At 39.0% G+C, this 19,117-nt stretch overlaps 1 protein-coding gene across 3 annotated transcripts in view; it reads left to right on the top strand.

The window, feature by feature from the left end:
- The window catches only part of DNAJC2 (DnaJ heat shock protein family (Hsp40) member C2), a 43,292-nt gene extending 24,208 nt beyond the window's left edge, over window positions 1–19,084 (top strand). For 2 of the 3 annotated variants that reach the window (XM_060196368.1, XM_007532679.3), the window contains exons 6-17: window positions 2,484–2,564; window positions 6,717–6,782; window positions 7,850–7,941; window positions 9,320–9,441; window positions 10,122–10,271; window positions 12,115–12,203; window positions 12,477–12,546; window positions 14,203–14,387; window positions 16,003–16,103; window positions 16,715–16,822; window positions 18,067–18,221; window positions 18,772–18,921. In XM_060196368.1, coding sequence (XP_060052351.1) covers window positions 2,484–2,564; window positions 6,717–6,782; window positions 7,850–7,941; window positions 9,320–9,441; window positions 10,122–10,271; window positions 12,115–12,203; window positions 12,477–12,546; window positions 14,203–14,387; window positions 16,003–16,103; window positions 16,715–16,822; window positions 18,067–18,221; window positions 18,772–18,846 — 1,294 coding nt within the window. In that variant the 3' untranslated portion in view covers window positions 18,847–18,921. Of the gene's footprint in view, window positions 1–2,483; window positions 2,565–6,716; window positions 6,783–7,849; window positions 7,942–9,319; window positions 9,442–10,121; window positions 10,272–12,114; window positions 12,204–12,476; window positions 12,547–14,202; window positions 14,388–16,002; window positions 16,104–16,714; window positions 16,823–18,066; window positions 18,222–18,771; window positions 18,922–18,965 lie in introns of those variants that run through there. The other variant, XM_060196366.1, reaches the window with a different exon arrangement.
- Window positions 19,085–19,117: the final 33 nt, after the last annotated feature.

The following is a 19,117-nucleotide window of genomic DNA, read 5'->3' as shown; positions in this document are numbered from 1 at the left end:
ATAATCATGCTTCTCTAACCAAGTATATACAATTTATTTCATGAAAGTAATTTTTTATTTTCTTTTTATTTATTTTTATTATTTTTTTTTGCCTTCAGGGTTATTGGTGGAGCTTGGTGCCTGCACTACGAATTCACTGCTCCTGGAGGCCATTTTTTCCCTTTTGTTGCCCTTGTTGTTTATCATTGTTGTTGTTAGTATTATGATTGTTATTGCTGCTGTTGTAATTGGATAGGACAGAGAGAAGTCGAGAGAGGAGGGGAAGATGTGGGGGGTGAAATAGACACCTGCAGACTTACTTTACCGGTTATGAAGCGATACCCCTGCAGGTCGGGAGCTGGGGGCTCAAACTGGGATCCTTATGCCAGTCCTTGAGCTTCACACCATTTGTGCTTAACCCACTGCACTACTGCCCGGCTCCCTTTATTTATATTTTATTATTGGATAGAAACAGAATTTGAGGGGGGGGGAGATAGAAAGAGACAGACACCTGCAGCCCTGCTTCACCACTTGTGAAGCTTCCCCCTGCAGGCGGGGACCAAAGACTTGAACCTGCATCCTTGTGCACTGTGATGTGTGTGCTTAACCAGGTGTACCACTGCCTGCCCTCTTGTCTAATGTTTTCATAGAGTGTGAAACACAGGTCAAGAACTATTTGTGGTCCATGTGGTGGTGCAGTAGAGTAAGCATGGGTTCCAGAGTTCGATTCCTGGCAGCATATGTACCAGAGTTCTTTCTCTCTCTCTCTCTCTCTCTCTCTCTCTCTCTCTCTCCTATCTTCTCATTAATAAATAAATGGAAATACACACACACACACACACACACACACACACACACTGTCTCAGAGTCCTTTCAAAGTGATAGCAAATTGCTGAATCTAGAATTCTGACTCTTAAGAAAAGTGGTGCTAAGGAGTGGATGCAGGAGGTCCATTCCTGCACCATCTTCTTTTTTTTTTTTTTTATAAAGATTGGGCCTATGGAATGACTGTGTCTGTACTACACGCTAGGAGTAGAAGTAAGCAAGCTTGGACAAACTGACTTAGAGTCAGTTTTCCGTAGTTCCTCTGACAACTGCTACAACTTTAATTTCTTGAACTGAAGATATATATATTCTTTAAATATGTATTCATTCTCTTTTGTTGCCCTTGTTGTTTTATTGTAGTTATTCTTGTTGTTGTCATTGTTGGATAGGACAGAGAGAAATGGAGAGAGGAGGGGCAGACAGAGGGGGAGAGAAAGATAGACACCTGCAGACCTGCTTCACTGCCTGTGAAGCGACTCGCCTACAGGTGGGGAGCCGGGGGGGCTCGAACCGGGACCCTTATGTGGGTCCTTGCACTTTGCGCCATGTGTGCTTAACCCGCCCTACTCCCTTTTTTTTTTTTTTTAAACTAGAACACTGCTCAGTTATGGCTTATGGTGGTGCAGGGGATTGAACCTGGGACTTCGGAGCCTCAAGCATGAGGGTCTGTTTGCATATTTACCCCTGCCCAAACTGAAGATACCTTTAATGCTGGGTACACTGTATTTTCCCCTGCACCTGTCCACCCTTGACCTGTGTTGCACTTTCTATCTCTTTCTTTTTCCCTTTTTTTTTTTTATTGATTTAATAATGATTGACAGGATTGTAGGATAAGAGGAGTACAATTCCACACCGTTTCTGTATTCCATCCCTCCATTGGAAACTTTTCTGTAATTGCTTCTCCACTGGACTTGGGCATTGACAGGTCAATCCATATTTCCAGCCTGTTTCTATCTTTCCCTAGTGGGGCAGGGATCTGGGAGGTGGGGTACCAGAGTACATTGGTGAGATCATCTGTCCAGGTTGATGTCATGGTAGCATCTGCAACTCAGTGGCTGAAAAGACATTAAGATATAAAGCAAAACAAACTGCTTAATAATTAGGAATCTAAAGGTGAGACTATAGCAGATGAGATTTGGGGTCTCCATTTTGGAAAAAGCTAGTAAGTCTATTTATTTTAGGTATATTCCAGTGGACCCGTGACTTTACTAATTTTTGCCTGAGACTGATAGCTAACATGCAGGTGGGTTAAAGGTCATTTCTGTGGATATGGTGTCAGAGTTGGGAATAGGACTAGAAAGCTGGATCAAGGAAGAGAGTAGCTCCCAAATATGGGAAAAGTATATAAATACTGTTAACTGTAAACCCCATGTATTTGATCTGGGGCCCATATTCAGCACAGGAGCTTGTGTAACCTCTGCATCCCTTAAGTCTGAGCTTGCATTCTGTAGTCTTAGTTTGGAACATTCTAGGCTGCACTCAGTGCAGGACCCATCTTCCTTGAGTGGCAGAGTATGCACTTTCTTTTTTCAACTCACCACTGCCTATCTTGTAGCTTTGTCTCTTACTCATAGAATATGTAAGGATTTGGGTGGGGGCAGGGAACTTTGTTGTCTTCGAGTCAGCTTATCTAGTGAACTTCTGTATAAAAATTTGAATTTTTCCTTTCAATATTTCAGATGGTCAAATAAAAAAAATGTCCCAAAACTTGGTGATATGGCTTCATCGTTTGAAGATGTAGATTCATTTTATTCTTTCTGGTAAGTGAATACGCTTCCTGTGATGCTGTCATTTTCCAGATGTATTTATTTTGTGAGAGAGACCGAGACCACCAGCATTGCTCTGGGATATACAGTGTTGGAGATTGAGCCAGGGCCTAATGCATGCAAGTTCTATACTCTGCCAACTGAGCCACCTCCCTTGTCACTTTTTAAATTTGGTTTTCTGGGGTTCTTTGTTTGTTTTTTAGAAGAAAGTCAATAAAAGAGATAAAGAGAAATAGAGCACATAGCTTCACTCTACTATTTATTGGTTGTTTTTTAAAAACTTTTTTTTATTGTCTTGATTTATTTAGTGGATAGAGATAGCCAGAAATCAAGAGAGTAGGGGAAGATAGGGAGAGAGATGGGGAGAAACCTGAAGCCCTGCTTCACCACTTGCAGGTTGGAACTAGGGACTCAAACCTAAGTCCTTGCACATTATAACATGTGTGCTCAACCCGGTGCACCACAGCCAGGCGCCCTGGTTTCTAACTGCTCCCATGTCACGTTAATCAAACCAAGAGCCTCACGCATGTGAACTAGCCATCTGCTACTAAGGCATCTCCTTGGCCCAATACTTTCATTTTCTTTTCTTTTTTGTTTCTTCCTTCCTTTCTTTTTCAAATTATCTTTTTTTTAAAGATTTTATTTATTTATTTGTTTATTTATGAGAAAGATAGTAGAGAAAGAACCAGACATCACTCTAGTACATGTGCTGCCAGGGATTGAACTCGGGACCTCATGCTTGAGAGTCTAGTGCCTTAGCCACTGCGCCACCTTCCGGACCATAAAAAATTTATTTACTTATTCATAAGGAATGATAGGAGAGAAAGAGAAAGAACCTGACATTACTTCGTTACATGTGCTGCCAGGAGTTGAACTCAGGACCTCATGCTTGAGAGTCTAAAGCCTTATCCACTGCGCCACCTTCTGGACCACTTAAATTATCTTTATTTATTGGATATAGACAGCAAGAAATTGAGAGGGAAGGGGGAGATAGAGAGAAAGAGAGATGCCTGCAGCCCTGCTTCACCACTCTTGAAGCTTTCCCCCGACAGGTGGGAACTACGGTCTCGAACCCAAGTCCTTGCGTGTTGTAACATGTGCATTCAACCAGGTGTGCCACCACCTGGCCCCTCCTTTTCTTTAAAAAAAGAAAAAAGAAAGAAAAGATTTATGAGAGAAACAGAGTATCACACTGTATGTAGCACATTCAGAGCCAGAAATCGAAGTTGAGACCCTAGGATTACAAGTCAGCACTCTTTCTGATGCATCACATCCTGGCTGCACTGGTGCAGTCATTTTAAAAAAAGACAGATATTCAATAAGTACTTGATTGTTATAAATCAGTTGAAGGATGGGTATATCAGTGAAGACTATGAAAAGTATTCTGTTCAGAAATCAGTAAAAATACTCATTTTGCGATCTGGGAGGTCTGGGCGCAGTGGATAAAGCATCAGACTCTCAAACATGAGGTTGGTCCTGAGTTCAATCCCCTGCTGCACATGTACCAGAGTGATGTCTGCCTCTTTCTCCTCCTATGTTTCTCATAAATAAATAAGTAAATAAATAAATAAAATCTTTAAAAAATATTCACTTAACACTGTTCTCTCTTATGTGATATTAATCCAATTTTTAGATATCAAAGCATACTTTTTTGTCATCACTGGAACCTCAGTGCTCCAGGCTGATTTATTCAGATAGACATACCACAGCAGTGAAGCTTCCTTCGGTATTGTAGGGCTGGGCTCAAAGTTAAGCAGCGCACATGCCAAAGTAGCACAGTATCTAAGTGAACTATTTTGCTGACCTGACTCCATAGCTTATTTATTTTTGGAGGGGGAGGGTAGAGGGAATGAAGACACCAGAGTATTGCTTGGGCACATGTAATGGCAGGGATCAAAGTTGGGACCTCATGCTTGAAAGTTTGCTTCTATAAATGCACCACCTTCCAAACCAAAAATTCACGTTTCATTTAGCTATATTCCTATTTTAACAAAAACACAAAAAAAATCCTTGAGATTCTAGGGGATTGCTCAGTGAGTTGAGCAGTTTTAACCAGTTGTGAAGCCCTAGGTTCTGTCTCTGACACCATGGATAATGCCAAGAAAACTCCATGGGATGCTTTGATATTTCTCCCTTTATATATATATATATTTTTTTAATTTCTTTATTGGGGGATTAGTGTTTTATAGTCAACAGTAAATATAGTAATTTCTACATGCATAACATTTCCCAGTTTTCCACATAACAATACAACCCCTACTTGGGTCCTCTGCCATTATATTCCAGGAACTGAACCCTCCCACTCCCCACTCCAGTCTTTTACTTTAGTACAATACACCAACCCCTTTTTATATTTATAAGGATAAAGAATAGAACATTTGGGCTGGGGAGACCACTCAGTATTATCACACAATGCATGAGGCCTCTGGTTCATCTCCTGACACCAGAGGGATGAAACAAACACGGTACCACCAAGAGCATCTCCAGTTGACCCTCTGCCCTTAAGAGATTCAGCAGCACTGCTCATGAGCTCAACTCTTTAAAGTGACTTCAGTGGATAATTAAACCTGACATCAAAAGACCCAGAGTCCATTTAATTTTAAATTCTGAATTTAAATTGCATTTGTGGTATGGTGATTTTCTATACTTCCAGACCTCATGCATTAAGGTTTGTTGCCATTTTCGTTGTATCACTTCTGAATCACCTTATCTGCTTTTCTTTTTTTTTTATATTAGTTTATTTATTTTCCCTTTTGTTGCCTTTTTTGTAGTTATTCTTGTTGTTATTGATGTCGTCGTTGTTAGGACAGAGAGAAATGGAGACAGGAGGGGAAGACAGAGGGCGAGAGAAAGATAGACACCTGCAGACCTGCTTCACCGCAGGTGAAGTGACTCCCCTGCAGGTGGGGAGCCAGGGGCTCAAACCGGGATCCTTATGCCGGTCCTTGCGTTTCACGCCATGTGCATTTAACCCACTGCACTACCACCTGACTCCCTTCTTTTTTATTTTATTCCTTTTTGTTGCCTTTTTCTTTTATTGTAGTTATTATTGTTGTTATTGATGTCGTCCTTGTTCGGTAGGACAGAGAGAAATGGAGAGGGGAGGGGAAGACGGGGAGAGAAAGATAGACGCCTGCAGACCTGCTTCACCGCTTGTGAAGCGACTCCCCTACAGGTGGGGAGCCAGGGGCTCGAACTGGGATCATTACACTGGTCCTTGTCCTTTGTGCCACCTGCTCTTAACCTGCTGCGCTACCGCCCAACTCTGTATCTGTTTTTTAATTGATTCACTAGTGTCTAGTGAACATACTCAGTAGCCATTTTACATGTACTATATTTTCTCATTAATTGGTAAATTTGGGCACATTAGGTGACTGACAAACAAATAACAAATGTAGCTCTATCAGTTGTAGTTACTTTTGTCTTCAGAGAATACAAACCAGATAAAAAGTAATTATACCAGGGCTACCTGGTAACAAATTATGGTAACATAGATTTAACAAACTATGACCAGGGACGCTCATTGGTAAAGCTCTTGTTTCCTATATAAGAAGCTCCAGATTTGACTCCCAGCCTCCAAAAAGGACAGAAAAGACTGACTGCACTGGGAAAGATGAGAGGAGGAAAATCTTAGATGAGTTCCAGGCAAGAGAGATATCTTACAAAGAAGAGATAATGGGAGGTGTGGTTTAGAGGTGATGAAAATAGTTTAGACTTTCATACCAAATGCAGTACTATTAAAAGGTGAATATTGGGAGTCGGGCTGTACCACAGCATGTTAAGTGCATGTGGCACAAAGCACAAGCACTGACATAAGAATCGCGGTTCGAGCTCCTGGCTCCCCGCCTTCAGGGTTGTCGCTCACAGGTGGTGAAGCAGGTCTGTAGGTCTCTGTCTTTCTCCCTCCCTCTCTGTCTTCCCCTCTTCTTTGCATTTCTCTCTGTCCTATCCAACAACAGCAACAATAATAACTACAACAATAAAACAAGGGCAGCAAAAGGGAAGAAATAAATATATAAAAAAAGAATAGATGAATATTATTCCAGTACCACAAAGGAAGTCGAAGCAGACTCATACTTTTGTGATTAATGTTAATTTTAAAAGGAAAGTTTTACTCACTTGTCTTGACTTTTATTTCTATACTAGGTATAATTTTGATTCTTGGAGAGAATTTTCTTATTTAGATGAAGAAGAAAAAGAAAAAGCAGAGTGGTATGTATGTAAATCATTAAAGGAAGATATTTACTTCATCTGTGGTATTTCTTGATGTAAAAGTATTCAACATGGATTTTTATATTCTCTTTCAACTATTTTTTGTCTTCCTTTCACTAGAACACTATTCAGCTCTGCTTTATGGTAGTGCCTGAGGTTGACCCTGGGTTCTTAGGGACTCAGGCACGAAAGTCTTATGTATTAACTGTTAAGCTATCTCCCTAGTGCTGTCTGTACTCTTAAAAAAATTTTTTTTTCCACTTTGAGAACCAATCTCACAGGCTAAGCTGGGTAACTTAAAAAAGATACTACCATATCTACTACTGGTTGGCTGAGACTTTTTTTTAAAAATAAATTGCCAAAGTAATTAATTAATTTTTTTAAATATGTTCAAGGGATCTAACCTTGTAGCCTCCCCCCCCCCTTTTTTTTTAATCTTTTTCTTCTGGTTACTTAACCTGTTTTCCTTTAGGTTTTCTTGTGTTTGTAGGAAAATAATTTTGACACTGAATGCCCATCAGAAAAGTACTTAGTATTAAATACAGTCATCATTTAACCAGTGCTACTAGTGACATAGCATTTTAACTTTCTTTTTTTTTTTTTTTTAATTTTTTTATCATCTTTATTTATTGGCTAGACAGCCAGAAATCAAGAGGGTGATAGAGAGGGGGAGGGACAGAGAGATACCAGCAACACAGCTTCACCACTTGCAAAGCATTCTCCCTGCAAGTGGGGATCGGGGGCTTGAACCCGGGTCCTTACACATTGTAATACGTGTGCTCAGCCAGGTGTGCCACCACCCAGCCCACGTTTTAACTTTCTAAGACATTTTTTGCATATAATTTTATAAAATACTACATTTTTCAGTCATCTTCTATAAGTAATTTGTTTCTTTTCCTTTCTTTCTTCCTTTCTTTTTCTTTCTCTTTTTACCACAGCACTTCTTAGCTTTGGTTTATGGTGGTGCTGGGGATTAAACCTCAGAGTTTCAAGCATGAAAGACTTTTTGCACAAACATTATACTATTTCTCCAGCTCATTTTATTTTCATTATTTTCTATTTTAAAGTCGTGATGAAAGAAAATGGATTGAAAAGCAGAACAGAGCTACAAGAGCACAAAGAAAAAAAGAAGAAATGAACAGAATAAGAACATTAGTTGGTAAGTATAATTGATAGATTTATAAATTCAAAAAATAACTTTAAAAAAAAAAACTATTTTAAGGGCCAAGTGGTGGCGCACCTGGTTGAGCACACATATTACAGTGCGCAAGGACCCAGGTTCAAGCCGTGGTCCCCACCTGCAGGGAGGAAGCTTCACAAGTAGTGAAGCAGGGCTGCAGGTTTCTCTCTGTCTCTCTCCCTCTCTATTTCCCCCTCCCCTCCCAATTTCTGACTATTTTAAGTAATAAGCTAGAAAAGGGAAATTTAATTTTATTTAATAAAATCTTTTAAAAAATATTCCCTTTTGTTGCCCTTGTTTTATTGTTGTAGTTATTATTATTGTTATTTATGTCATTGTTGGATAGGAAAGAGAGAAATGGAGAGAGGAGGGGAAGACAGAGAGGGGGAGAGAAAGACACCTGCAGACCTGCTTCACTGCTTATGAAGCGACTCCTCTGCAGGTGGGGAGCCGGAGGCTCGAACCTGGATCCTTACTCAGGTCCTTGCACTTTGCACCACCTGCACTTAACCCGCTGCCCTACCGCCTGACTCCCCATTTAATAAAATCTTACGGGGCCTGTTGGTGGCGCAGCTGATTGAGCACACATACTACAATGCACAAGGACCTAGGTTTAAGCTGCAGGGGGAAAGCTTCATGAGTGGTGAATCAGTGCTGCAGGTGTGTCTCTGTTCCTTTCCCCTTCCCTCTCAATTTCTGGCTGTCTACCCAATAAGTAAAGATAATAAAAATAATGTTAATAAAGTTGGCCTGGTGATAAGCCCAGCAAGCACTTTGGTCTAATATAATCTTACCCAATAATTGGTGTATTTTATTATAAATAGAGATCCTTTGGTATCCATGAAACTTTATGCCACTGTTGCATTATTTATTGCAACATAAAAATTCTGCAATTTTTAGTGAATTATTTTGTTCTGTGCATAGATCTAGATACCAGATTTTGGTAAGTAATTTCACTTCTTTTTCTTTAAGAGTTTTTTTTATTTTTATTTACTTATTATTGGATAAAAACAAAGAAATTGAGAGGGGAGGGTAAAGATAGGGAAAGAGACAGACACCTGCAGCTGTACTTCACCGCTGGTGAAGCTTCCCCCCTACAGGTGGGGACCAGGGGCTTGAACATACTATGATAGTCCTAGCATACTATAATATGTGTGATAAACTAGGTGCACCACTACCAGTCCTCAGTAAGTAATTTCATAGAACTGCTTTTCTTTTTTTAAAATGCACAGTCTGTGGAATAATGCTAACCAGTCTCTTCCCAAACCCTCTTAAGTGGTCACCACTCAATTATTGCATAACATTTTTGTCATTCCATTGCACTTGACATATAAAAGTGTTTTTTTTTTTCTGATAGACAATGCATATAGCTGTGATCCAAGGATAAAAAAATTTAAAGAAGAAGAAAAAGCCAAGAAAGAAGCAGAAAAGAAAGCAAAAGCAGAAGCAAAACGGAAAGAGCAAGAAGCTAAAGAAAAAGTAAGATGGCACTTGATGGAACTGGACTTTTAATGGTCATAAAGTCTCTTCTCTTTGGTTTTGTTTGGTTTGTTTAACTACAGTCTGAAGATGATTCAAATAGGTGCTGCTGTAAAATAAACCAAGACAAGTTGATAGAAAAGGATTCTAACTTATCAGCAGGTTGAATAATAACATGACATCATGTAAATTCCTTTAGCATTGTCCTTATTTCTAATGTCTGTTTTATATTATAGTCTTAATATCTGTTGACGTTTACTAGCTGGTTTTCCCTGTTTCTTGCAGTTCAACTTTTTTTTTTTTTTTTTTGCCTCCAAGGCTGATTCATTGCTCCTGGTGTTTTTTTTTTTTTTTTTTTTTTTTTTAGAGCTGAGAGGGGGAGAGAAAGATAGACACTTGCAGACCTGCTTCACTGTTTGTGAGGCGACCCCCTCACAAACGCTGGGGGATTGAACCAGGATCCTTGCATGGGTCCTTGCACTTTGTACTATACACTTAACCCGGTGCACCCCCAATTGGGGGTACCACCCAATCCACCCCCCCCCACACACACACTGCCCTGTTTAACTTTTGCCTTCAATAAGTTTATGTTTTCTAGATTGAATTTTTGGAATATGATTGCAGAGCATTTGTAAATTTTAATTTTTATATTAAAATAATTTTATTCCCTATTATTAAAGCAACGACAAGCTGAGTTAGAAGCTGCTCGGTTAGCTAAGGAGAAAGAAGAAGAAGAAGTCAGACAACAAGCATTATTGGCAAAGAAGGAAAAAGATATTCAGAAAAAAGCCATTAAAAAAGAAAGACAAAAACTTCGAAACTCATGCAAGGTATGTTAGACTGTGATAGATAAATACACTTTAAAAGCTTGTCACACATAATACAGTTTTCAATTCTGATAGGTTTCTTTCTTTTTTTTTTTTTAAGTACAATCATTTTGCTACTCTGTCACCTAGAACTTGTTTAGTATTCTGATAGCCTATAATCAAATCTCCTTAGTTGATTAAAAAAATATATTTTTATATTTTGTTTATTCAGAGTAGGATTTAAATAAAATTATCAGTATACCCCACTGCTATTGATTTCTTTAAAAAAAAAAATCAGAACATTTGCTCTGAGAATAATCCCACAGTTTAGTTCTTTCTGATTACATCCCCAACAGTTTATAAATAATTTTTATCTTAGAAAAAGACCCCCCCCAAAAAAAAAAAGTTCTTACACTAGTAAAATTTGGGCAGCTTTTAAGCTTTCATTTTTATCTAAACAATAAATAGCCAGTTTCTTGGTTTTTTGTTTGTTTGTTTAAAGAAATCAGAGCATTACTCAGCTCTTGCAAAAGATGGTGTTATGGATTGAATTTGTGGCCTCTGGAGTTTGAGGTATACAAGATCTGTGTTCTGATAGGGTGGACTATCTCTTCAGCCTAAGAGATAGCATTTGAATGACTATTAGTAATTTGCATACAAATGTAGTTCTCACTAAAAGAAATGAATCAGCTCCCCAAAAGTTTACAAGTATTATTTTCCCCAAAAGATATATTATAAATGAGCAAAGTATTTCTTGTCATACATTTGTTAAAAAAAAAAAATTCGACAAGAGGCATGTTTATGAAGTAGGAGCTATTTCAGATGTGCTCCTGATAAACTAGGAGGAAAAGAACTAGAAAACTCAAAGTTACAACCAGGATCTCTCCAGAAATTCACTAAGCCACAATCACCAAGTTGCAGATGCTACTACAATTTCACCCTGCACTCCCTAGGCAGATAACCTCACCAATGTGTCCTGGAACCTCACCTCCAGAGCCCTACCCCACTAGGGAAAGATAGAAACAGGCAGGGGGTCTGGATCAACTAAAGAATTTTGGTCCATACTCCCAGAGGGCTAAATGTTAGGGGAAGGTGACCAGAGAGCTCTGAACTCCCAATTCCATCAGGACCCGAAGAGAAGAGGAAAAAAGAATACCTGTGAAAGCTGATAAATTAGCAAACTATTACCTTGACGCTAATAAAAGTAGGTTTGTTGGTATGCGCCCGACATAGGTTTACTTAGAAATTTAAGTATATGTTCCAGAGAGAAAATAAAAGTAAACAATAAAATAAGGGGATAAAAGCATGGTGGGGAAATAAGCAGAGAAGGTAAAGATTAGCCAGTTACATGTCGGGAGTTGCACAGAAATTCTTGGTTCTTTAGTCGTTCTCTGGGAATTTTTTTTTTTAATATATTAATTTTCTCTTTTGTTGCCCTTGTTTTTCATTGTTGTAATTATTGTTGTTGTTATTGATGTCATCGTTGTTAGATAGGACAGAGAGAAATGGAGAGAGATGGGGAAGACAGAGGGTGAGAAAGATAGACACCTGCAGACCTGCTTCATCGCCTGTGAAGTGACTCCCCTGCAGGTGGGGAGCTAGGGGCTCAAATTAAGATCCTTCCACTAGTCCCTGGGCTTTGCGCCACGTGTGCTTAACCTGCATGTACTACTGCCCGACTCCTGGGAATTTGTTTGTTTGTTTGTTTGTTGGCCAAGGAGAATACTGATAGGTGCATAGGGGGATGGATAGTAGTTAATACTTGGATGTTCACTTCAGGAACTTGAGATGGTCATCTTCTGTGTTCATGTGAATATTGTCCTCTGTGTCAGCAAATAGAAGATGAAATGTTTGTTTATGTTTCTAGACCTGGAATCACTTTTCTGACAATGAGGCAGAGCGGGTTAAAATGATGGAAGAAGTAGAAAAACTGTGTGATCGGCTTGAATTATCAAGGTATACCTATAGAACTGCTATTGGGGTACCAGGTGGTGGCGCACATGTTACAAGATGCAAGGATCTGGGTTCGAATCCTGGTCCCCACCTGCAGGGGAAAGCTTTGCGAGTGGTGAAGCAGGTCTGCAGGTGTCTCTGTCTCTTTCCCTCTCTGTCTCCCCTTCCCTCTCAACATCTGACAGTCTATCCAATAAGTAAGTAAAGATAACAGAACTGCTATTGAAGTCTTCTGTTGGGCTTAGAATAAAGTTTCATCACTTTTATTCCTTTTAGTTTACAGTGCTTGAATGAAACACTCACATCATCTACAAAAGAAGTAGGAAAAGCTGCTCTGGAAAAACAGGTAATAGAAACTCTGCTTATAGTATCACATTCACCTCATTATTTCCCTGCCTAATTTAAGAGCAAAGGATGTTGCACTTCGCTCCCCACTATGTTTTGCTTATGGTGTTATTTAAGTTGGTTTCAACTTGTGTGATTGTTACCTAGTAGAATATTTGATTTGTGGTACTAGTATATTGATCATTGTTTTCAAAATGATTGTTTTATTATTCCTTGAGCGTTTTGGTAGGATAATAACATTTAGATACATAAGAGATCTTTGTACTGTCTACTCTACACCTTTTATTTTACAGATGAGGAAATAAGCCCAGAAACTCAGTTCTAACTAACACATATTAGTAGTACCCACTTTATAAAGCACTCTCACTCTGTGATATGGAGAAATGCTAATGATAATTACTGCCAGACTTCAGAACACTTAGGCTGAATATAGAAGAGGCATAGAGCAAAAGGTCACAAAAAATGAGGGAGTGATGGCACATTAAATGTTATAGGTTAGGTTAAAAAAGAGGTGCCTACTTCAGGCTCATCTGGTCATGAAAGGCCCAAGTGAAGCCTGCCTTGAACAGATAGTGTTAAAAGGAAAGTTAGGGGAACAGCATTTAGTATAAAATATGTACAGGAGTAGAAAGTTAGGGGAGAAAGTGGTTAGGAAACAGTAAAAGTAAGCATGTTTTGTTTTCATTTTATTGGAGGCTTAACACTTTATACATGGGTATAATTTCTCATCTCACTGTGTTGTCTGCAAAATAGTCTTACCCCCAAGAAGTACATTTTAAATATTGCTGTGATGAGTTTCCATTACTGCAGATCTTTCTAGATCAATACTGTAATACTATCTAGCAGTCATGAGCAGGATGCACTAGATAGGTATCAATGACGAGTTCTTAGAAGAACTTGGACTATGAGAGTGATAACAGGAATTACTGGGATCATTGGTACTTAGTAACTCTTAAGTGGTTGAAGTGGGGAAATGAGTCAAAGATGACTGGAGATAACAGCTGCAGAAAACTAGAAGGTGTATGTGTATATATGTATATGTTTGTGCATGTTTGAGAGTAGACTGGAAGTATGCCTTTTATTTATTTTCCCTTTTGTTGCCCTTGTTGTTACTGATGTCGTCATTGTTGGATAGGACAGAGAGAAATGAGAAATGTAGAGAGGAGGGGAAGACAGAGAGGGGGAAAGAAAGATAGACACCTGCTACAGGCCTGCTCCACCACTTGTGAAGCGACTCCCCTGCAGATGGGGAGCCGGGAGCTGGAACCGGGATCCTTCTGCTGGTCCTTACACGTGGTGTGGTGCCACGTGCGCTTAACCCGCTGCGCTACCACCCGACTCCCGCCTTTACTTTTTGTAGAGTATGAGATTATCTGCTGAAAGGTCAATATGAATTTAAATAGAGGCTTCTAATGGCTTTATGAGTAAATAAGCCAGTGACTACAGAGCTGCCAAATAGTGTTGAAGGCAAATGGAAGTCACATAATGGGGACACAATGTTAGGCTGGTGATGCTTGGTGCCTCAAGAATAGCTGTCAAGCTGGAGTGAGAACCTGATGTCATTTTTAGGCTTGACCTGGGAGCGGTGCAGGATGATTGTCAGGATGTTTTGAGTAACAAGATGTTTTAAGTCTCTGATTTAACTGTGTTTGTGTAGATAGAAGAAATAAATGAGCAAATTAGAAAAGAGAAAGAGGAAGCTGAGGCTCGTATCCAACAAGCATCCAAGAATGCTGAGAAATCAACTAGTGGAGGTGGAAATGGCAGTAAAAACTGGTCAGAAGATGATCTGCAATTACTGATTAAAGCTGTGAACCTCTTCCCTGCTGGAACAAACTCAAGGTACTACGTTTAATGAAACTTCTTTTTGATATACATTGTAACCTGGGGATAATGTATAAAAGAATACAAATAGCACTCATTGTAGTAGAAATCTTGCTAAGCTATCAGAGGTAAGCTTGAAGCTAGGCAGACTGCTTTCCTGCTTTCCACTAAATTCTGTTCCACAGTAGGATGTGTGTAAAGGAAGATGCAGGTTTTTTTTTTTTTTTAAATGTACCAGGGAACAAACTCAGGGCTTCAAACATGGAAACCATGTACTATGTACTCTACTGATATTTCACCTTCTGGGTCCACAGTGGATTTTGAACCTGCTGGTTTTATAGTTTATAGCAACACACATGTGTCTGTACATCCACAGGTAAAAGAATAACCATCAATTTCTAAGAAAATTAGAGATCATGAAACAGAAACCATGACAATCGTGTTGGCCTATTTCATCATTATTTATCCTGGAGACTAATTTTGTGTTCCATAGTTTTATTTTACAACCTGAATCCTCTGTTCCCCACCTCAAACTAGTACTTCCTACAACACTGAATTTATAACTTAAGGAGTCCTTAGAGATCCATTTTTTCTTTTCCTGTAGATGAAGAAACTTATTCTGTTGAGAATGGTTTATCTCCTCAGGCAAATAGCAAATATAAATATGTGATTTTTTTATATATTTGTGTTATCTGTTTTGTTTTTTTACCAGAGCACTGCTCAGCTCTGGCTTATTGCAGTGTGGGGGAATGAACCTGGGACTTGAGAGCCTCAGGCATGAAAGTCTCTTCTGTACAAATTTAAATCCCAAGACTATAGTTGATCTGAACATAAAAAAATAAAAAATCATACATTAGCAAATAATCATACCAACTTAGAGCTGATTCTGTTGATATTAGCATCAGTCCTTCTATAGTTGAAATACAAGTAATTTGGGGGGGGCACTAATTGTTTTTTTTTTAAATTTCTTTATTGGGGGATTAATGTTTTACATTCGACAGTAAATACAAGTTTGTACATGCATAACATTTCTCAGTTACAAGTAATTTTTAAAAGTTTTTTAAATATTTATTTGCCCTTTTGTTGCCCTTGTTTTTTATTGTTGTTAATAGCTGTTATTGATGTCCTTGTTGTTGGATAAGACAGAGAGAAATGGAGAGAGGAGGGGAAGACAGAGACGGGGAGAGAAAGACAGACACCTGCAGACCTACTTCACCGCCTGTGAAGCGACTCCCCTGCAGGTGGGGAGCCGGGGCCTTGAACCAGGATCCTTAAGCCAGTTCTTGCGCTTCGCGCCACGTTCTTAACCTGCTATACTACCGCCCGACTCCCACAAGTAATTTTTTTTAATTTAAAAATTTTTTATTATCTTTAATTGGATAGAGACAGCCAGAAAATAAGAGGAAGGGGGAGATAGTGAGGGAGAGTGACAAAGAGACATCTGCTACCCTGCTTCACCATTTGTGAAGACTTCCCCCTGCCGATGGAGACGAGCAGTTTGAACCAGGGTTCTTGTGCCCTGTAATTTGTGTGCTCAACCAGGTGCACCACCACCTGTTCCCCAAGTAAATCTTTTGCTTGGCAGTTTTTTCCCCTCTTAATTTATTATTGTATCTGAAATACACATTTTCAGATGGGAAGTTATTGCTAATTACATGAACATACACTCTTCTTCTGGAATCAAAAGAACTGCAAAAGATGTTATTGGCAAAGCAAAGAGTCTTCAAAAACTTGGTGAGTTTACAAAAATCAACTTGTTTGTTGCCCTGAATACCTATTTAATATTATGCTGAGGATCATACCAAGAGCTTCACACATGGAAGACATGCAACTTCCCTGTTGAATCACCTTGTTGCCCCCTGAATGTTTAAAAATATTCTGTAGGGCTAAAAAGAGCTCAGTGGGGATGGCACATGTGTTGCCATGCATGAGGGCCTAGGTTCAAGAACCAGCACCACACGGGAAGTGCTATGGCAGCAGAAGCTCCTGTGCTATGTTTTATCTTCTCTTTCTCCACCTGTCTAAAATCAAAACTTCACCCCAGGAGTGGCAAAACTGCACATGGGCAAGACTTCAGCTCAGCCAAAAAAACAAAACAAAACAAAACTGTGTAACATAATGAGACTAACGTGCATGTCCAGCTTTGGCTCCCAGCATCATGTAAGGAAGCGGTGTGGCATCAGAGGAAGCTCTGGTGCTGTGATGTCTCTTCCCTTCTCAGTTTATCTGAATAAAAATGTGGGCAATGGTGAAATCACACATGGGTAAGACCTGGCTCCACAGAAATACACATCCACATATAGATGAGAATTAGGTGATTTGTAATTACTTTTTTCACATTTCAGATCCTCATCAAAAAGATGACATAAACAAAAAGGCTTTTGATAAATTTAAAAAGGAACATGGAGTAGTACCTCAGGCTGACAATGCAACACCTTCAGAAAGATTTGAAGGTAAATTACTTTTTTTTTTTCTGTAAGTAAATAATGCTACCTATACTATAGATATCACTCTGTGAAGGTATGTGGTGCCTAATGTTTAGGTATACATTTCAGATGACTGGTTAGTAAAGTGTTAAGTTCAGTTTATGCTACTGAGAGTTAATGGAGAATTTGTTTGCTTGATATATTTTACAAAGTATTATGAAAGGATATTGGAGAATTGAAATTTGGGTAAGTTAAGTAGACCAGATAATATCAAGGTTAATCTCATCATTTAAGGGAAATCATAACCTTGGTGTTGAGTAGTAGAGGTGCATTAGATTGTTTATAACTTACTATGTGATTCAAAACCAGTTATGTCTGTATATGTAGAATATATAAGTATGGTAAAAAAAAAAAAGTTCATATAATGGTGTATTGCAACAAAGTAAAAGATGCTGGGTTTGGGGCAGGGTTAGGTTCAGGTACTAGAACATGATGGCAGAAGAGGACCTAGTGGAGGCTGAATGGAAATATGGCAAACTGAGAAATATTATTACACATGTGCAAACTCTACTATATTTTACTGATGACCATTAGTTCCCCAATAAAGGATTTTTTTTTAAAGTACGTATTTTGGAGGGTTCAATATTATAATGGATATGGTAAAAGTTACACTAGAACACAGAATCTAATCTCATCTGGCCTGAATTGAAACCTTAGGCACTTGGCTTAATTTTGCTAGACTTTCTTCCTCCTAGCAAAAGGGAATGATTTTCAGACTCTCATCCAAATAGTTGTGTAGCTGCCAAGCAGCTCTCTTCCCCTATCCTACATGGAACTAAATTTAACAGAACCTTAATCACTGCTTGTGCTGTCTTAGCTCAACATTTCAAGTTTTAATATATTTACTTTTGTTTTTAAGCCTGGCAAGTACAATGTCAAGTTGTTAAGAGACTGAAAGATACTCGAAAAATTTGTTCATTGGAGTTGGTGTATTGCACCAAAGTAAGACTGGGGGGTAGGGGCAGAGTACAGGTCCTGGAAAGGGATGACAGAGGACCTAGTGGGGGTTGTATTGCTATGTGGAAAACTAAGAAATGTTATGCATGTACAAACGATTGTATTCACTGTCAGATGTACAGAATGACACATCACAGATTTGAATCTTAGCAAGGTACCTGACCTGTGTACCCAAGGATCACATGGGGCAGTATTCCAAGAAAAAATGTTCTTTCAGGGTATTATTTTTCAAGTAAAGTTTTTTTCTTAAACAGGTCCATGCACAGATTTCACCCCTTGGACAACAGAAGAACAGAAGCTTTTGGAACAAGCTTTGAAAACATATCCAGTAAATACACCTGAAAGATGGGAGAAAATTGCAGAAACAGTGCCTGGCAGAACAAAGAAAGACTGCATGAAACGATATAAGGTTGTAGAGTTTTAATTTATAAATTTCATTATCTAAATCCTTAACCCAGAACACCATTCTTGCTTATGGTTGTGTTGGGGATTGAATTTGGGACTTTTGGTGCCTTGGGCATAAAAATCATTTTGCATAACCATTATGCTATCTCCCTAAGCCCTCTAGATTACATTTTTGCCATTGTTTTAATACCACAGTAGTCATGGAGTAGTCAAAAATAACCAATCATTGGGACTTTCTTGCTCTAGCAGTTAGTGGGATACTTTTTTAAAAAAAAATATTTTTATTGGATAGACAGCCAGAAATCAAAGAGGTTAAGGGGGGAGATAAACACCTGCAGCCCTGCTTTACCACTTGTGAAGCTTTCCCCCTGCAGGTGGGGACCAGGGACTTGAAACTGGGTCTTGGTGCACTGTAGTGTGTGTACTTAACCAGGTGTGCCACCACCCGTCCCCAACAAATACCTTTTCAATTTTATTTACATATGCCAGACTAAAAATGTCAAATCTGCAAGTTCTGACAACTTAGTTTGAATAACACCTTTTTCCTTTCCTAGGAACTTGTTGAAATGGTAAAAGCAAAGAAAGCTGCTCAAGAGCAAGTGCTGAATGCAAGTAGAGCCAAGAAATGACTTCTATGACAATCTTTGTGTGTGCATTTTTATAATAAAACTGAAAATACTGTATAAATTTCATTCTTAAAATTATACTTTGGGTGATCTTTTTTGTGTTTTATTTATTCATTTTTCAGAGCGCAACATAGAAACTGAGAGGAAAGGGGGAAAGACCTGTAGCACTGCTCCACTGCTCATGAAGCTTCCCCCTACAGGTGAGGACCTGGGGGCTTGAAATCTGGTCCTTGTGCATGGTAGTATATGCACTACCAGGTGCATCACTGCCCAG

The sequence above is a fragment of the Erinaceus europaeus genome, chromosome 8, assembly GCF_950295315.1.
Source record: "Erinaceus europaeus chromosome 8, mEriEur2.1, whole genome shotgun sequence".
Lineage (NCBI taxonomy): Eukaryota > Metazoa > Chordata > Mammalia > Eulipotyphla > Erinaceidae > Erinaceus > Erinaceus europaeus.
The sequence above is the reverse complement of the archived record's forward strand: the minus strand, read 5'-3'. Positions and strand labels throughout refer to the sequence as shown.